We start from the raw sequence: 19,323 nt of genomic DNA on the forward strand, positions 1-19,323 counted from the left end.
CATGTTGGGTCCCCCCACCTCCGGCTGGAATGAATCTGGCGGGAGGATGAGTTTGGTCATGCTTGGGTTGTCAAGAACTGAAGAATAATATTCTCTCTTAAAAATATTCCCTGTGGATACCAGACTCTCTTGTTCGTCCCAGGCAGAGGCTGGGGAATCCTGCGCCCATGCTCTGTGATGTTGGGCAAGCCCCTCACCCTCTCTGAGCCCCAGGTGCCCCTTCTAAGGTGGGGAGAAGGGGCACCCAGCTGCTGGGCTTGCGGGGGGATGGAATGCGATAACACATGGACATGTTCAGCTGTGTGCCTGGCACACCCTCATTAAATCCTCCCCAAGTAAGAAAAGCAGCTGTGTGTAGGGTTGGCACACGGCATGCTTCGGAGTCGTCTATAACTTGGGAATATGGCATCTTGAGGACATGTGGCCATTTGGGTCAGTGTGGAAACATCCCTCAGCAAACACAGCTCCCAGAAGGGACCACAGGCCTCCTCCGTCTGCGCACAGAACTCGGGAAATGCTGACTTTCCTTCGCCTTCCTGGCGCTGCGGTCATAGAGCAAGGGAGCCAGCTGTCAGGAGCTTGGGCCTGAGTCTTGTCTTTCTTTAGCTGTGCAGACTTTGGCAAGGGGCCTCGGTTTCCTATCTGTAAAATGGGCACAAGCATTTGCTGAGTCAGCTCCTTGAGATAATGGGTGTAAAGTGAAGTAAGGAACCCTTTTCAGAATTCTGTCTCTCTCTCTCTCTCTCTCTCTCTCTCTCTCTCTCTCTCGGTGGCAGATGCTCCCCTCCCCCAATCCAGATCTCACAATGCTTGGAACAGGATTCCTTCTGGGGGGATTAGGGAGTAGGGCGTCACTGGGAGCAAGGTAAGACTGGGCTCAAGAGCAGAGATGTGGGGCCTGAATCTGAGGCCCCTAGCTTCCTGGGGTACCTTCTCAGGTACCCCTGGGCTGAATTTTGAGGCCCTGGGTAGCACCACCGCTGCTAACCAGCTTTGAAACCTGGAGCTCAGGGCCTCAGCTTTCCCTTCTGCGAAATGGGAGCATAGACTCCAGTCTCATGGGCAGAAATGTGCCCACCTGGCCAGTCCCAAGGAGGGGATGAGGCTTGGGGACCTCTAGATGGCTGCAAGGACCCCTCACCTCCTGATCTCCCCAGAGACTATGCTAGCAGCCCTGTTGGGGGATTTCTCTGTCTGCCAGGCCGTTACAAGGCCTGAGGGAGAGGACGTTCCCCCCACTTCAGCAATGAGGAACTAAGGCTCGGAGAGAGGGAGGGTGGCAGACCCCGTGCCACACAGTGGTGGGGCTGGGATTGGGATTCAAGTCCTATGGCATCTGTGACTCCAAATGACTACCATGATGCTCTCTTCTGGCTTCACTGTCAGCTCCCGGAGGAGGATGAAGATGGCGTCTGCCTTATTTCTGGCCGGATCTGAAGGCTAGAGCCACGCCTGGCACATAGTAGGGACTCAGTAAGGTCTTATTAATTGGATGAATGAGGGAAGGAGCAAGGGAGAGAATCTCCACCCGCCCCCCCGCCCCCCGCCCCGGCCCCAGCTGCTCCTGGCATGCAGGTCCTAAGCTGGGTGTCTCTGGGGCTCCAGGGTGGGAGCCCGGTTAGTCATGGCCTGGCCCATCCTCTGGGAGGATTTTCTCTGCAGGCTGTGGCTCAGCTCCCAGGGGAGGCCTCCCCCCTAATCCCAGAGGGCGGGATGGGCGGGGTAGCTCCTGCCTGGCACAGGGCCCTGCTGACGAGGGCGGGCCAGTCATGGAGTTCAGTATCTGGGTGTGCTCCCTCAGCTGGAGCTGGGCCCCCACCCCCAGTTCCAGCTTTTCTCACTTCTTTGGAGTCAGAAATTTACCCATGTTCAAGCCCAACTCTGCCTCTTCTTGGCTGTGTGACCTTGGGCAGGTTGCCTCTCCTCTCTGAGTCAAGCTTCAGTCTCATCTCACTGAATGATAAGAATACTCATGGATATATAGTAGGTCTGAGAACAGACCCATTGGTCACTTGGCAGCAGTAAACTAGCAGCCCCCCGAAATGACTGTTCTGTTCCTTCCCTGCTCAGAACTCCCAGCTCTTCCTCTCTTTGAGTGTAATTCATACCAAGGTGTGAGTCGTTGTCAGACTTTCTTTCCCCGCAAGTCTGTCTAACTCAGGCATCACTTTGATCTGTGGTGCTTCTGGGCCTGTGTGACTGTGTGAGAAGGAAATGGAAGGGATTTTCATTGAGGGTGCAGGGGAGGAATAGACTCCCTCACCCCCATCACTGTAAGTCCCTTCATAAAGCAGCTGCGGATGGACAAAGGGCACTGGTCTGGTTGGGGGGTCTGGACTCTTCATCATTACTGGTCTGAGCAGTGTGGTACTGTTTCAGGAAGTCCCCAGAACACAGTAGGCCTCTAGCAAATGTCCAGAGCATGACAAGAGAAAGGGCTGTGTTCTAGATCCAGACAATCCTCCCCTCTACCTTTAACTGCTTCTGGCAAACTCCTACATATGCCTCAAAGCCCAATTTAGATGCCCCTCCTCCAGGAAGCCTTCCCAACTTATTTCATGTCCAGTCAATCTTTTGGGAACTCTAGTCCATCAGAGATGGGCCAACCCTGCCCAATTCTCCCATTCCTGAGTGGGGAGAATCTGACATCGAGTCCTACCCTTGGCTGAGGTCTCACAGCCACATCAGAGTAGCAGCAGGGGCATTTGAACCAAACATCTCTAGATCTCCTCACATCGTCTTCAGCCATGAAAACAGGGAGTGGACGGTGCCTCTCTTTCCTTACCCCTCTCACTCTGCCCCCTCTTAGGGCCTCCTGCAGAGCTGAGCCTGCCGCTAACATTTCTTCCTTTTTTTCTCCGCAGCCCACGACCTCCCTGCAAATAAGGCCTCAGCAACCCAGCCGGGGAGCCACTTGCAGTGCCTGTCTGTCCACTGCACAGATGACGTGGGCGATGCCAAGGCCCGAGCCTCCGTACCCACCTGGCGGTCCCTGCACTCCGACATTTCCAACAGATTTGGGACATTCGTGGCCGCCCTAACTTGAATTGACAAGAAATGCCCCTCCCCCATCAGGCCCTTCTTTCTCCCCCACCCCCCACCCCGTGCTCCCAAACCCCTCCTCCTCCTCCCCCACCCTTAATTTGAAAGGGCCACTATTGCTGAGTGGATGATTTTTTTTCTAAGTTGGTACCTGCTTAGTGGCATATGGACCGGAAAGGGTTAATTTAAAGGGGAAGAAAAAAAAAACCTCAAAAAATTTTTTTAAAAAAGAAAACTCGTCTGCCACAGTATGTTACCAGTGTTAACCCTTCTGCAGTTAGCAAACTTTTGCTTCAGCCTTTTTCCTGCTAGAGAATTCCCGTTTTTCTGTAATCTTGGCATACATTTTTTTAGATGACCTCTTTCCTTGTTTTATTTTCATGCTGCTGTATGTCCAAGCATTGTTATTTCGTAATAAGACAAGAGTTACTTTCTTTTTTATTCTCTTTTATTCTCGTTCCTCTCCCCCCTCCCCCCCCCAGCCTTTTTTTTTTTTTTTTTTTCCTTTTTCCTTTGTTCACTGCTTATTAAAATGGAAATCCTGGAGAATAGTAGTTCTGGAATATTGCCGGGCAAAAGTCAAATTGTCATCACGATATTATATATTGATACCCAACTGTCATCAGTCAGGCAGGAGCCAAACAATTAATACCCCCCTTAGGTATTCCGCCTGGGATTTTGTTTTGTCTGTTTCCTAAGAAAATAGACAGATATATATTTTCGTTCCTACAAACACACGCTCAGCCTTCAGCTCCGTTCTGTCTTCTGCTGGAAGCTGTTCTCTCTGCAATGGAGGCGATGACGTGTCCAGCCTGCTCAGTGGGAAGGAGTCGGAATGTTCGACAGTGGTGTTTTCTCTCCTTTTCTGGGCCTCTGTGCAAGCGCCCAGGCCCTGAATTTTCACGCTATGCTAAACAGCCCTGGTGTGCATGGGGGATGGTGCCCTTCCAGCTTGCAGTCTCTGGGGGCTCCTGGCTCCCACCCTGCTGCGGCCGGGCTGGCTGGGTCTTGGGTGCCCAAGTTGGGGGAGGATCTGGTTCTCAGCCCTTGACCTTTGCCCACAGCCGGTCCCAGCCAGGCCTTGCGGGAGGAAGGAGGTGGAACTGCGGGCATCTTCCCGACCACTCCCATTCTGTCCCCGCTGCCCATCTATTTCTCCCCCTCCAACCTGGGCAACCCCCCATCCCTGGGAGGGATGAGGCTTTTGCCAAGCACTTTTCCAGGGGCTCAGGGAAGGAGCCCCCAGGCTCAGCCTGCCAAGCTCCCCTTCTCTGCACCTGGGTGTATTTCTTTGCAGAGGTTGGCAAGCTCCTGGGGGCTATGGGAAGGAAACAAGGAACATAATCATTGACTTTGATGCTTGGGCCTTTTTCTTTAACCCCAGAACACCCCCCCACTTTTGATTTAATCTCACCCTCTTGCAAAACTAGAGCCATGTGTCATGCGCCTCACCAAGGAATAATCTCTTTGAGCAGAGATGGGGGGCAGCCAGGTGAATAGGCAGCAGCGAGCAGGGCACCTGGAGCCCCGTCGAGGACCCAGAGTGGCAGGTGTCAGAGGACCAGTGTTGGCGGGGTGGGCACCTTTGGGTGCTGTGCATGCCTACAAAAGGCTCATATGACTCAGGGGGGTGGTCGTGAGGGGCACACAGATTCCAGGATGGGTCAGACAAGAAGTGACTGATAGCCCTTCACCCAAATCAGTAACTCCCCCATTTTCCTTCTATTTTTGTTAAAGAGCAAGTCTTACTAAATGCTCTATTTTGAGCCTGGCGTCCCCTCCCCTCTGTCCCCAGGTACCCAGAGTTTCTGGCTTTTTTGATTTTTTTTTAAGCAAGTGACTTTGGGTTCACCATACAACACCCACATTGTTTATTTCAAAGAACTTTTCAGCGAAGGGGTAAGAGTCCAGAAAAATCTCGCTCTTTCCCCTCCCTCTTCTTTCCCGCGGGGGCCCTTTTGGCTCAGGTCCGCGTCTGGATGGTCCTTGCTGGGGCCATCGGACCAGGGGCCCAGCCCCCCGGGGGGCCCGCAGAAGGCAGGCAGAAGAGCAGGTGGTGTGAACTGATCAGCAGTGGGAAGGTGTGAACTGACTCAGTCCCCGAGTTCTGCCACCAGAGGAAAGAGAAAGAGAATGTCCCTCCTGCCAGGGGCCGCAGGAGAAATCAGCCATAGTCTGAGCAAAACTCCACGCCCCCTCCGATTCTGCAATGTACAGCTGTTTGAGAGCTTTATCACTTTATTTTTTAAACAGGAATCATTTCTCCTTCATTGCTTAAGGCCGGGGAGCCAAGCGTCTTGACTTCTTTTGACTTTCCCTGCGTTGAGTTCATTAGCACCTGGCCATCAGCTCGTGGTCCTAGCAACGTCGGAAGCCCCTGAAGTTTTAAACTTTCTCGCTCCCCACGACCCCAGAATGGAACAGCTTTAAAAATAGCCTTAAGCAAAAGGATGTTATTTCATTAAATTTGGTTTAATGGAAAGAATAAAAGCAAAATAAAAACACACCCAACCCACGAGACTCCAAACACTGGTAATCGGTACTGCATAGCAAACTTTTTTTGGGAAAGAGAACGAAAACGTTATTGCACATGTAAAATATAAAATCTTAACTCTGCTGTGTGTTAGGCAATCCTGTAATCTTTTTTGACTCTTAAAAGAAATTCATTTCTGAAATGCTTGGTTGGAAGACTGTGACAATAGCTCATGAAATTGAGTGTTATTTTTTCTTTCTTTTTTAAAAAAAATATGTAAAGTGCAGTCTTCTGTATTCATGCATATTGTATATACCTGTATATGTTTTCCTGAGCAGCTAAATAACAATAAATATGACGTTAATGGTGACTGTGGTACATTTGTGGGTGGGGCTTGCTTTATTTTTTTTCCCCACCCCCTCTTTTCCGGTAGGTCTGTTCAGAATCCCATGGGGGATGGGAGTGCAGGTCTGGACGCTGCAGTGCGCATGTGTGCGCGTGCGCCTGCATGCTTCCATGCTGTTCTAATTTGGGTCATCCGTTTCTCAACCTGGGCACTATTGACATTTGGGCTGGATAATTCATTGTGGAGGGGTCTGTCCCCTGTCCTGTAGGATGTTGAGCAGCATCCCTGGCCTCTACCCACTAGATGCCAGGGGCACCTCTCCTTTCCCTCTATCCCCTGGGAGGCATGACCCTCCTGGGACTGAGAACCACTGGTATCTGATTGGTGTGGGAGGGAGGGGGCAAGGAGAGACCACCCAGGTGGCCATACTGTGGTGCTGCTTTTGGATCCCAGCGCTGAGTTCAGATCCCAGTAAGCTTTGTAACCTCCAGCAAGTTAATGTGTGTAGCCTCTCCTTTCCTCCTTTCCCTCATCTGTGAAATGGGTCGAACTTGTGAAGTTACAGGAGGCAACGCGGGTGGACCCAGCAGGTAGGAGGGCTCCACGTGCATAAATTGCTAGCAGGGTGTCATTCTCTGAGCATGGCACAGCTGACAGTGTTTTGGGGTCGGGCTGTTCTGGGTTGGGTGCTGCTTCCTCCGCTTACAACCATGCGCTCTGGGCAAGTGGTTTAAACCTGGTCTCCAGGGGGCACCTGGGTGGCTCAGTTGGTTAAGCGACTGCCTTCGGCTCAGGTCATGATCCTGGAGTCCCGGGATCGAGTCCCACATCGGGCTCCCTGCTCGGCAGGGAGTCTGCTTCTCCCTCTGACCCTCCTCCCTCTCACGCTCTCTGTCTCTCATTCTCTCTCTCTCGCAAATAAATAAAATCTTAAAAAAAAAAAAAAGAGAAAAACCTGGTCTCCATTTTCTTGTCTCAAAAATGGAGCAAATAGGGGCACCTGGGTGGCTCAGTTGGTTAAGCGTCAGACTCTTGATTTCAGCTCAGGCCAGGATCTCAGGGTCATCGGATCTAGCTCTGCATGGGGCTCCCCGCTCAGCGGGGAGTCTGCTTGTGATTCTTTCTCTGCCCTTCCCCCTGCCCAATAAATAAATCTTTTTTTTTTTTAAATGGAGCAAATAACATCTAGCTTATAGGTTACTATGAGCACCAACCCTGTTCCAGACCCTATAAAACTCTGCGACCCTTTGGCATCAGCTTCGTTCTGGTACCTGCAGCCTCAGACTCAAGGTCATGCAAGACATTAGTTTACAAAAGGGGGTTTGGGGGTGAAGAGATAGACAAGTAAATTGACAGTTAAAAGTGAGGGAGACTATGCCCCATAACCCATGGCCAGTTCAGAGGATGAATGTCACTCTGTGAGATTCATGAATCTCATGTAGGGGGCTTAGGGCAGGTTTCCTTCAGCAGGTTATGTCCATTGGGGTTTTGAAGGATGAGTAGAAGTTCATCTTATTTGTCCCAGCATATAAATTGACCCTGATTTGACAGAAATTTTGTTGTGTTTCTTTCCTTCAGCATTTAAGGGTTTCTTTATATATGCAAACGCGTATTTGTCAGTATAAAGTTTTAAGGACAAGGCCTGTATATCCACTTTAATTTGGAGAAGTTTAAAAATCTCTCTAACCTTTAAAGGTCTCCTGCTCAAAGTGACAGTGGTATATGATCCCTTTCAGTACCCAGGGAAGGGAAGAGAAATGACAGAATGATGAGCACTGGGTGCAGGCATTCGGGAGACTTCAGGTCGGTGTGAAATGAATGAGGGAGTGTCAGGGAGGGCCCAAGAACCAGAGAGCCATGGACTGGCACGTCGTTGGGGGTAGGTGGGGACTTGTGACTTGGGTGCTGCAACATGGGGGTGCATGTTGGCCCCAGGGAGGGCCCCGGTTAGGGCTCTAGGGTAGGGTACAGGTTGCAGGTTGACCTTTCCGAATTGACGGAGAAGTGTCATCTTACCTGAATGTTCCAGCACATACCTCCTTCACCCTGCTCTGACGAGGGGATGGTGGAGGAGTTGGGTGGACCCTCTGCTCTTCCAGAGCTAGGCGGAAGTGCAAAGAAGGGCGTCCCATCCCCCTTTCCCTTTAAAAAAAAAATTAGAAAAAGATTCCAAGAGCAGAGAGAACCATGGATTTCCCTCACTGACAAGGGGATAGGCAGGAAGCACCCCACCCAGAGCACTGCAATTGAGTTGTAGCAGACATAGAGGGTGTGGGAGGTGCCAAGCTCCGGCCCCCGGACTGGGCTGGCCTGAGGGGGACGTGACTGTGGATGAGTACCAAATTCTGCAAATATCCCGTGGTCTAACGAGGTGCCCCAGGAACCTTGGAAAAAAGTTTTTTATTGAGATACAATTTACCTCACATAAAACTCACCATTTAAATGATTTTAAAGTGTAGAATCCAGTGGCTTTTGGTGTATTTACAATGTTGTGCGACCATCCTTGCTATCCATTTCTAGAACATTCTTATCACCCAAAAAAGAAATCCTGTACTCATGATCATTAAATTCCAATTACCCCCTCCTTCCGGCCCCTGACAACTACTAATTTACTTGCTGCCTCTTTGGCTTCGCCTATTCTGGACATTTCATATAAATGGAATCGTACAATATGTGGTCTTTTGTGGCTGGCTTCTTCCACTTAGCCTGAAGTTTTGGGGTTTGTTCCTTTTTAATGACTAAATACTATTCTGCTCTATGAATATACCACATTTTTATCTAGTCGCCGGTTGATGGACCTTAGGGCTGTTCACATTTTTGGGCTATTATACATAATATTGCTATGAACATTCAGGGGCACGTTTCTCTGTGAACATATGTTTTCAAATCTCTTGGGTGTATACCTGGGAGCAGAATCACCCGGTCGTATGGTAACCCAATGTTTAACTTTTTGAGGGACCACGAGACTGTTTCCTGAGCAGCTGTACCATTTTACATCTTGGAAAGGGATTTTCATTTGTTTATTTAACCCATTGTTCCCCACTCTGCTTTATCACATTTAAAAAACTGAGGCATGATCTAGACACAATGAAACCCCTGGATCTTAAGTGTTCAGTGTGGTGCATTTTCACATACGTCTGCACCTGTGTAACCCAAAGCAAGATTATACAACAGGACAAACTTCCCAGAAGGTTCCCTCCTGCCCTTTCCAGTCAACAGCCCATTCCTCAAGGAACAACCCATCGGACTTCTCTTACCATTGATTAGCTTTGCCCGTTCTTGCATCTTGATGTCCTATAAATGAAGCGTGAGTCAGGAGTCCCTCCCTCTGTATTGCTGAATAGCATTTCCTCCTGTGGACATACCACAGTCTGTTTAATCATTTACCTGTTGATATGCATTAATTTCCAGTTTTGGTTACTAGGAATAAAAGTACCATGAACATCTGTGTACAAACTTTTGTGTGGACGTAGGCTTTCATTTTTTGGAATGGCTGGGTTGTATAGCAGGTGCACGTTTCCCTTCTTAAGAAACTGCCAAACCAGGGCACCTGGGTGGCTCAGTCAAATTAAGCGTCTGACTCTTGATGTCGGCTCAGGTCATGATCTCAGGGCTGTGAGATGGAGCCCTGCACTGGGCTCCGCGATGGGTGCGGAGCCTGCTTGAGATTCTCTCTCCTTCTCCCTCCCTCTAAAAAAAAAGGAAAAAAAAAAAAAAAGAAACTCCCAAACCATCTGTTTAAAATTGTACTACTTTGCATTCCCAGTGGCAATGTATGGGAGTTCTAGTTCCTCCTAATATTCTTGCCAACACTCGATATTATCTGTCTTCTTAACTCTCGCCGTTCTAGAGTGGGTATAGTGACATCTCACTGTGGTTGTCATGTTTATTTCCCTAATGATGTTGCGTGTATCTTCATGTATTTGTTTGCTCTCTGTATGTCTTCTCTTGTGAAGTGTCTGTTAAAATCTTTTGCCCAATTTTTTTTTTTTAAATTTGGTTGTGTGTCTTTTTATCATTGCCTAATACAAGCCCCTTCTCTGTGTGTTGCAAATATTCTCTCCCAGACTGTGGCTTTTTGTCACAGTCTTTCAAAATGCAAAGGTTCTAAAATTTCACAAGCTTCATATGGTCCATTTTATCAAGTTTCTTTGATGGCAAGAGCTGCGTCCTCCCTAGGGTCATGCTTGTTCCTCGTAGCTTGATGGTTTTATGTTTAGCTTTCGATGGTACATTTTGGTTTAGGTTTGAGGTGAAGGTAAGGGTTCCTTGTTTCCAGAACGTCCAGGTGTCCCTTACCATCGGTTCAAGACATTTTCCATTCCTTTGTTAGATGGGAGATGGCTTAGCCATCCTTGGTGGCAATCATTTGCCTGTGCACGTGGGGGTCTAGTTTTGCACTCTCTTTTGCCACTTGGATGCATTTTAAGCTGGGGTCACATGGAAATTTTGTTGTGTTCCCTCCGAAGAATGGAAGAAAACAGAGGGAGTCTAGTGGAAAGGTACCGATTTATCCTACCCTGATCCTAAAATAAACCCCTTGAAATCATGGCAATGTCGCCATTGCCTGATGAAAGCTCCCAGCCCAAGACCTTCTGTCTGTTGAAAACCGAGGCTGACACGCTTGAGAGAAGTGTTAAAGACCTAGTAGCGCTGAGCAGACGCTTTCTCCTTGTAGCAGTAGAGAGCTTTGTGGGGTTGGAAAACGAGTGCCTTCATTGCTGGGGAGATTGGGAATTACTCAAGGCTGCCTCTGCACACCTCATCACGTCATATGTCACCATGTCTGACTTCCCAGAAATGTTACTCAGTCTCTCCATTTTACATGTGAAGAAACAGACGCTCAGAATGTCCAGTGTCTGGCTCAAGGTCATGCAGCAGTCAGCAATGGAGCCAGAACCAAATGCCCTGTCTCCCTGCCGTCTCCCATTGTCCCTTGTCCTGAGATCTGGCTCCAGGGTAACTGGGAGGGAGGGCAGCTCCTGTCAGGGGGAGGTGTGTTCTGTATCCACAGCAGCCAGCTCAGGGCCTGGCACAGAGTAGGACGTCACAAGATAGGGGTTGAATAAAAGGGGCTGTTGCTGGTTCCTCTTTCCTGCTTGATGGACTCTTTACCTTTGGCTGCTGTTGAGGTTAATGGGTAGAGGATGAAGCTTGTATCTGGGGGTGAGAGCTGATTGCTCAGACTTTGACTCTGGCTGACGTACACTCCTGGGGCTGCCGATGGCTGTGCTCCCAAAACAGACAACAAGTCACGAGTGAACCTTGGTATGAAGACTAATAGCAATAGAGGGGGACAAGAGACTGCCCAGGGATGCTTCATCAAAGAGGGCCTGGAGTAGAGACTGAGGGGAGTGAGCCAAGCAGATATATGGAGAGCAGAAACAGCGTGTGCAAAGGCCCTGTGGTAAGAGCATCTTCGGCATGTTGGAGGAATAGTGAGGTGGTTGTGATAACCCTGCACTGGGCTCAGGGTTGGTAGAGAAGCACAACAGTGGGGGGCTTCAAGAATCCAGACCCCATCCTCTGAACCTCTTACTCTGACGCATTTAAAGACAAAAACCAAAGTAAGCTCCCAGCATCCTCTCTGTCTCATGACTCTCTCCTGGGATCCCACAGTGTTTTCTTGAGTTTCTCTGTTTTTATTCCGATCCACCTGCTACCTTGCTCCCTGGGCCTGGCCTGTCTTCCCAGGTTTCTGCCTCTCTGGCTCCCACCGAAGCTCCCTGGGTATCAGTTATTCATCTCACTTTATTTTGCCGAGGGAGGTGACACAAGGATCTCTGTGTGTGCAGAGGCTGCCAGGCTGGAGGTGACGGTGTCAGGCTCTGGGGATGCAGGGAGACCTGGAGGCACCGGGGAATAGCCATGATGCTCCCCTACTGGAGTTAGAAGCTCTACTTTTGTCTCTTAGTGGTTTGGGGTTCCCAGCTCCATTTCTAGCTTTCTGGGGGCAGGAAGGAGATTGGGAATAGAGCTGTTGCTGCTGGTACCGCCTCCCTCTCACCTTGCATGTGCCCAGGGACTTCCCATGCACCAACCGTAAGCTCAGGCTTCTTGTCCTCAGTTTCTGGGATTCGAATCCCTGCCCGCGTGAGTCCCCATCCAAAAGTTTGTGCTCTGCGGCCACCAGGAAGCCCCAGGGTTGGGCACAGGGTGGGGTTTGAACATGTGGTGTGAGGGGGCCAGTGCCGAGTTCCCACTAACCAGCCAAGAGTCCCCACTCTGGGCTTTAGTTTCCCCATCGGAAAAATGGGCTTAAACCAGTATCAGCCTCGGATACCTCCCAAGGCAAGATTTCTCTGAAAGACGGAAGGGGGAAGTTGAAAATGGTGAACTCCTGTGGGCTCTGAGGGGACACCCTTGCCTGTTATCAGAACCTGTCCAGCCAAAGGTTACTGATCACCTCCTGTACCCCAAATGCTGGCAGGGGGCTCACCCCACACACTCAGTGCTCAGACAGCCACGGGAGGTGAGGGCCTCAGGATCCTTCCTCCTTTAAAGATGAGGAAAGCAAGGCTCAGGGATGTGTCACCTGTGGGCCAAGGTCACCCAGGAGGTGCGTGGCGGGCCGGATGCCCATTTGGGAAGATCTGAGCTCCCAGCCTGTGGGCTAGCAAGGGGTCATCTTCTTCGACTTGTACTTTCTATACAGATTTGAGCCAACAGCGGTAAACTCACCCCTCCTGTGGCCACCTTGTTTTTCTAGCGAAGGTGGGGCCCCAGGAGGGAACAGAACAGAGGCACAGAGAGGTTAAGCCACTTGGCTGAGGCCACACAGCCTGCCAGGTTCAAGGGGGCAGGTTCATTTTGTTTTTCCTGCCCCACTCTGTGTCCTGCATACAGTAATCACTGGATAAATGCTCTGTGGCCTGCCCAGGGTGGGACCTGGCCAAATCTCTCTTCATTTTGGCTGTTGTTCACTAAGGAGGTGGGGAGGAGAGACTGGGAGGAAGAGGCCCCTGACTTTGGCGCCCCCTCCTCCTGGCAGGACAGGTATGGGCTACCTCCAGTGGGAGGTAGGAACTCCTGCTTCTCTGGCCTCTCCTCTTGCTTGGAGCTAGGGCCCTGCAGGTCTGGCCAGTTACATGAAGCCTGGAGTGGGGGTTGGGGGGGCTGCGGGGACCTCCCGGACAGTGTGCGCTGTGGCTGGAACCTTTGTCCCCACCATTCTAGCCCTTCCTCAAGGGTGGGAGGAGCCTGACCCCATGGGAATCTCAGTGCAGGAGCACATTCTTCCTGGCCCTGCCTCTGGAGCCCACCCCCCCACCCCTGCCAGCCACCCCAAGCAGCCTCTACTCCTCTAGCCTTTGTCCCAAGGAGGAACGCTCAGGAGTTCTGAGCCCCTAAGAGGACAAAGGGCTCATTGAGGCGCCAAGGCCAAGCAGAGGGGGAGGGGAAGGGTATAGGGAGGAGCAACTGACAAGAGTAGGCAAGGCTGCTTCTGCCCCACACACCCCGTATGACCCTGAGGACTTGCCTCTGAGGTCCTCCATTTACCCATCTGTGAGATGGGGTGACGGGGGGACGTGAGGGTTTGCAGTGGCTGGAGATTGCCTGTAACTGCCATGTGTATAATGTACAGAGTTGAATGTTGTTAACTGAGATACCGAGGCCACCACCTTGCCTGGAATCCCTGAGGCCAGCTGTCTTCGCAAATCTAGACTTTGGTAGAACTTAAAAAGGTGAGCAAGGTAGGATTTCTCCTCTGCGCTCAGTGACACCTCCGCGGGGCTGCAATCAAATATAAGAAAGCACTGGAATACTCTCATTAGGATTCGAGATAAATAAAGACCTCCAGGCATGTGAATCTAAGAACTTGCTGTTTTTTGAACCTTTTTGGATGTCGGGATTGCACATGACAGAGTGTGATCCTTTACTGCTAGAATTCATGAAGTCATTCATTCGTTCACTCACCAAATATTTGTTGAGTCCCTGCTATGTGCCAGACAATGCTTCAGGCTCGGGGAACCCAGTGGGGAACAGAGCAAAGCCCCCATCTTATGGAGTGCACACTGGTCTGCGCGGCCTAACGTCTACACCTGTGTCTCCAGGTATCTGGGTTTGTGGAGTCATCAGACCTCATGGAAGGATAAGGAAGCCAGTGTCTTCTACCCCAAACACTCCGGTTTTCTGAGAACTTCTCCCCTGTGTTGTGTTAAAGGCGGGTGTGGGGATGGGACAGCGATGGGCTTCTGAAATGGATGTCATGGCCAGCTTGAAGATAAGACAACAAGCCTGGGCCATAAGTGACTTGCAACTGGTGCCCACAGTGGGCAAGGTAGTGCCTGAGTCATCGGGATCCCCAAAGCCCGGCTGCACCGGGACTGGAGGCGGGCGGTGTGGGATGCTGAAGGTCGTCGGGTAGGCCTGAGTTCAAATCCTGTTGGCCCTCCTGCTGTCCCTGTGACCTGAGGTCAGCCAGGTTGCCCTGGCTCTCAATTTCCTCACCTGCCAAATGGGCTCAAGGAGTGCTTTGGAGGGCTTCTGCGAGGACTGAATGACTGAGCTACTGGATATGAAGGCACTTAGAGTAGCTCCAGCTCCGAAACAAAGCGGCTTGTCTCTCTGGGGTTTGCAGCAGCTTTCCTCCTCTTGGTGAGCGGCTGCACCACTCAGGGCAGGGGCCCAGCGGGATGTTTAACCACAGAGGTGCAGGTCCCCATCCAGACTCTCTGAGCCGATCCTCCGGATGTGGGGGTGTAGAATTCTGACTTCTGGGCCAGGTGGTGAAGGTCAGGTTGAGATCCAACCCCCCCCCCAGCTGCCCTGTCCTGGTGACTGCTGACCCCTTATAGTGGGGAGGCCAGGACAGCTCGGTCTGGGGATGGGGGACTAAGGGCTGTGGGCCATGTGCTCAGACTTGGCTGGGCTGGTCTTCTTGCCAGTTCAGGGCAGGGCGGCTAATAATTTATAGGGCCTGGTGCAAGATGAAAACGTGGGCCCCTAGTTCAAAAAGCAGAAAAAAAGGGACACCTGGGTGGCTCAGTTGGTTGAGCGTGGGACTCTTGATTTTGGCTCAGGTCATGATCTTGGGGTCCTGAAATTGAGCCCTGGGTCTGGCTCCCCACTTAGTGTGGAGCCTGCTTGGGATTCTCTCTCTCTCCCTCTGTCCATCCCCCTGCTCACGTATTCTCTGTCAAATAAATAAATCTAAAAAAATAAAGGCAGAAAAAAAGGTACTAAAATATAAAGTTTTCCGTTTCTTCTGTAGCCTCTTCCTCGACTTGCCATGATGGTTTTTACTGGCTATTTAATGTGGTTCTAAGCAAAGAAAAATCACGCTTTTAAATTATTAGCACGAATTTTACCACTTTCTATGGTGCAATGTCACTTCTAAGCACAAATATAAGAAAGAAAAAAAAATATAAGCGTTTAGTTCATGCGCCGAATCACCAAAATTACACGATTCGTATTTGTAGTGCGTGCACGCATATGTATTGTTTTACCCGGAACAGTGGAGATGTTATTCAAAACGAGCTTGGTTTTTATGTCAATCCTGGAGACCCGCGCGTTCGGCCACCACTCTGCCTTCGGCTTACCGATGAGTGAGGGAAGCCTGGAAGGAGGGAGGAACGATGGGTCATTCTAGGCGCTAGCTTCCTTTTCTTCTGTGTTATTTTCAGCATCTGTAAACACGAATCAGAAAGGATACCATTAACGTTCTCTGGCTGGCCGTCCGTGTTTCTTCCAGTGCCCTCCTTCTGCCTTCGAAGGAAGTTCGGGTGGAAAGTGGGGCCGCTTGGGACTGGCAGCACCCCCACTCAATCCTAGACACAGACTGCTTCCCTTCTTCTTGCGCCTTTCACCGCACACGCATGCGCAGCGGACAGCGAGAAAGTTACCAGGGAGCCGGGCGGCCGCACAAAGCAGCGGGCATGCGCATTACACGTGTCTCGTCTGCTCATCCTGTCTCTGCGGGGCTTCACTTAAAAACACGAGTTCAAAGATAAAACTATTATGGATTTTCAGACAGGGACAGCAAAACCTGAAACCAAGCATGGGCCCCTGTGAGTGTGGGGGTCCTGTGGACTGTGTAAGTCATATGCTCAGGAGGCTGGCCCCGTTCGGGGGCACTGCTTCCCTTACAGATGGGGAAACCGAGGACCAAAGAGGCGCAGGGACCCAGATGAGGTTGGAGACGGCCAAACCATGACACCCCCCCTCGCCCCCGCGGACCTCAGTTTCTCATGTTTGGATTGAAGATCAGGTTTGCCTCACGGGGATGGGGTTGGGGTGCTGGTAAGCGACAGAGGTGAAAATGAGTCTACAGAAGCCAATCATTTCCCTAACCCCCGGTAGTTCAAACATTTGCTGATTTACTCATTCAGCAAATGTTAGTTGACTGTCTACTCTGTGCCTGGCAAGACTGACCTGCTCCCAGTCCTGGAGGAACTCCCCATCTGGTGGACAGGGCCCTCTCTTCCAAGCCTAGATACACTCTCTAGAAACTTTCAGACCCTGAGACCAGAGGCCACGATTCTGATCATCCCTTGATAAGTGGCCAGAGGTTGGGACATGAGTGACAACATCTGACCGAGGGGCCATTGCTGAGAGTTCTAATAGATAGAAAAAGGGCATTTCAGGAGGAGGGCACAGGCTAGGGAGAGGTGCAGGAGTTAGCGAGGGTTTCAGGGCAAGCCTAGGACCTTGAGGAGGAGAGGTAAAGGCAGGGATGGAGGTTTGAGCCAGAGGCCCCCAAAGGAGATACTCAGGGGTCATGTGACTCCAAACCCCATCCCCAGCCTGGTCAATCCTTGGGCTATGACCCTATAGCCAAGATTTCTCCTTGGAACCCGGCTCTCCCACAGAGCTGGAAGAGTCTCTGATAGCACCGCCTCATGGCCTAGATGTGTCAGGTTTTCTCTCCCTCTCTCTCTCTCCCTCCTTCCCAACCCCTCCCTTCCCCCTCTCCCTCCCACCCTCACTCTCCGTCTCCCGCCCTCCCTTCCTCAGCTGAGTCTCGGCTTGAAAATCTCAGCTGCTTTGTTTATCCAGCTGACTGGTGAGTCCAGCACCGTGCCAAGCTTGTGAATCTTCTCGCCGAAGCCTCACCCAACCCTGTGGACTTGAAGATGAGAAAACTGAGCTCAGAGAGTTGAAGTGACTCCCCCAAAGGCACTGTGAAAAGGGGAACTGGCTTTAAGCCCGGCCATTTGAAGCTCACCGGTGGGCCCTGAACCACCAGGCCACACCGCCACAGGGCTGCATGCTCACGTCTTTCTGCTCTTTCTGCTGCCATTACCTCTACGCCCCACCCCCTGCACTTGGTGAACTCTTACTCATCCTTCAAAACCCTATTCTTTGTTTCTTCAAGTCCCCAGACAAGGAACATCCCATTTCTCTACCTAACAAATATTTGAGTAAAGCTCTGTGTTCCTGCCATGGTGCTAGGTCCTGGTCATATGCTCAGGGGCCTGATGAACAAATGAACCTGACTTGACCAGTTAACAAGCAAACACAAATCAATGCCTTGTTACTAGCTGTGAAAATAGTTATGAAGGACATGAACAGAGGACTCTAATAAAGATGAATCGGTTGGGATTATTATATATTGGGGAATGAGAACGGTTCTTTTGAAGAGGTGAGATTTAAAATGGCCTCCAGGCAGGGAACTGGCAAGTGCAAAGGCCCTGGGGCAGGAAGAATGTGATGTGTGCAGAGAACAGCAAGGAGGCCAGAGTGGCCAGAGTGCAAGGAGAACAGAAGGGGTGGTGGGAATGAGCCAGTGAGGTAAACATGCCTCACTTAGAGTTGTCTTTTAAGGCACTGAGGTTTTAGAGCCTCTGCCTCCCTCCTGGAGCAAAGGGATCAGATCAGATCCTCATGGCATCTCCAGAGCAGAGCCTGACACTTAGGAGTGAGCCACTGAGGTGGTTTGAGGAAGCCATGGGTCAGCAGGCCAATGCCAGGTCACTCTGTCTCCTCCCTCCTTTCCTCTGGGCCCTCCCTACTCAGCTGGCTCCTCCGGAACATGCTCCTAAGGGGTACAGTGGGTCAGCTGGGTGGGGGGACATGAGGGGTGCTAACGTGGGACCTAGGAGGGGACCAGGGTGGCACTCTTCTGGGAGTTGGGCACCATCTGCAGCTCATTTTCATGTGTCATTTGCATTTCCTCCGAAATTATTTTTTTAAGGTTCCAGCCAAATGCTCTGTCACGCAGGCTGCCGCTTAAAGGAGTATCACGAGAGCGGGTGGGCATCGGGTTTGACCTCCGCAGGCTTGTGGCCTTCCTGGGCTCCCTCTCTGACCCCCTCTCCGGCTCCAGGCATAGGAGACTCTTGGAGCAGAATGGGGAAGAGCCACGAGTCATGCCCAGCTAATGTTTGTGGGGGCTCACCCCGTGCCAGGCTCCACGCTGAGAAAGCAGGGTTCAGGCTCCTGTGCAAGGAGCAGGGCATCATCTGCTCGGAGCTCAAAGCGAGCAGAGTCAGAGTGGAAGCTTCCAGCCAACTTGCCGGGGAGCTTCCATTCTCGCATTAAGGGGGGACGGGTGTGCCAGATGGAATACAGGTCTGCCAGCTTCACAGCCTGGGTCTCCCTGCTTCGGGCAGGAAGGGTTCCCCGAGGTCCTTTCATATAACCAATTATAGCTGGGGAAACTGAGTCCCAACAGGCAAGAAAGGGTGAGGTTGGGATTTGAGCTAGGAATGTCTGCTTCATAGAAGGATAAATGATGTAAACTCAGCTATTAAAAGTGAACCCCCCGGGCGCCTGGGTGGCTCAGTTGGTTAAGCGACTGCCTTCGGCTCAGGTCATGATCCTGGAGTCCCGGGATCGAGTCCCGCATCGGGCTCCCTGCTTGGCAGGGAGTCTGCTTCTCCCTCTGACCCTCCTCCCTCTCATGCTCTCTGTCTCTCATTCTCTCTCTCAAATAAATAAATAAAATCTTTAAAAAAAAAAAAGTGAACCCCCAAAAGCATGAGGCTGGCTCTGCTGGGAGGACGGTAGGGGAGGGAGACTCCTGCGTGAAGCGCCCTGCCTGGCCCATCATACCTGCTAACGTATGGGCGCACCTCCATGGGAGGTGAGATAGATAATTTCAAATTCCCTAGTGAGCCATCTCCTTTCCAGTTTCTCGCACGACATTGGGGAGAGACCCCTGTTGGTGCTAACATGTCTTTAACACTCCTGTCCAGCTCTTGCTAACTCCCTTTTCGACAAAGAAGCTCAGAACCTTCTGCAGGCAATGCTGTCTAGCTGGAATTTAGTGGCCCCTTTGTCGAGAAGGAGCCATTTGAGCTGAGCTCAGGAGTGTCACTGGGAGTTTGACAGGGAACCGGGAGGAACATTCTGTGTGGAGGGAGAAGTTGGTGCCCAGTCCTGCCTGGGGGCACGCGGAAGCAAAGCCTACCTGGGAGAGAGGAAAACCATTTGATGCGACTGGGACTGTAGGGTGTGGGTGACAAAGTGGGAAGGGGTTTGAGTGGCAAGGACCCCAGCACCAGATGAAAGGGCTCGG

General features: G+C 51.2%; 1 protein-coding gene across 2 annotated transcripts in view; it reads left to right on the forward strand.

Moving 5' to 3' along the window:
- Positions 1-5,885, forward strand: part of MN1 (MN1 proto-oncogene, transcriptional regulator) — a 46,815-nt gene extending 40,930 nt beyond the window's left edge. For both annotated transcript variants that reach the window (XM_081801918.1, XM_081801919.1), the window contains one exon: positions 2,865-5,885. In XM_081801918.1, coding sequence (XP_081658044.1) covers positions 2,865-3,046 — 182 coding nt within the window. In that variant the 3' untranslated portion in view covers positions 3,047-5,885. The remainder of the gene's footprint in view (positions 1-2,864) is intronic.
- The last annotated feature ends 13,438 nt before the right edge of the window (positions 5,886-19,323 follow it).

Source organism: Leptonychotes weddellii, chromosome 13 (assembly GCF_054177405.1).
Source record: "Leptonychotes weddellii isolate Sample4059 chromosome 13, ASM5417740v2, whole genome shotgun sequence".
In the NCBI taxonomy this organism is placed as follows: Eukaryota; Metazoa; Chordata; class Mammalia; order Carnivora; family Phocidae; genus Leptonychotes; species Leptonychotes weddellii.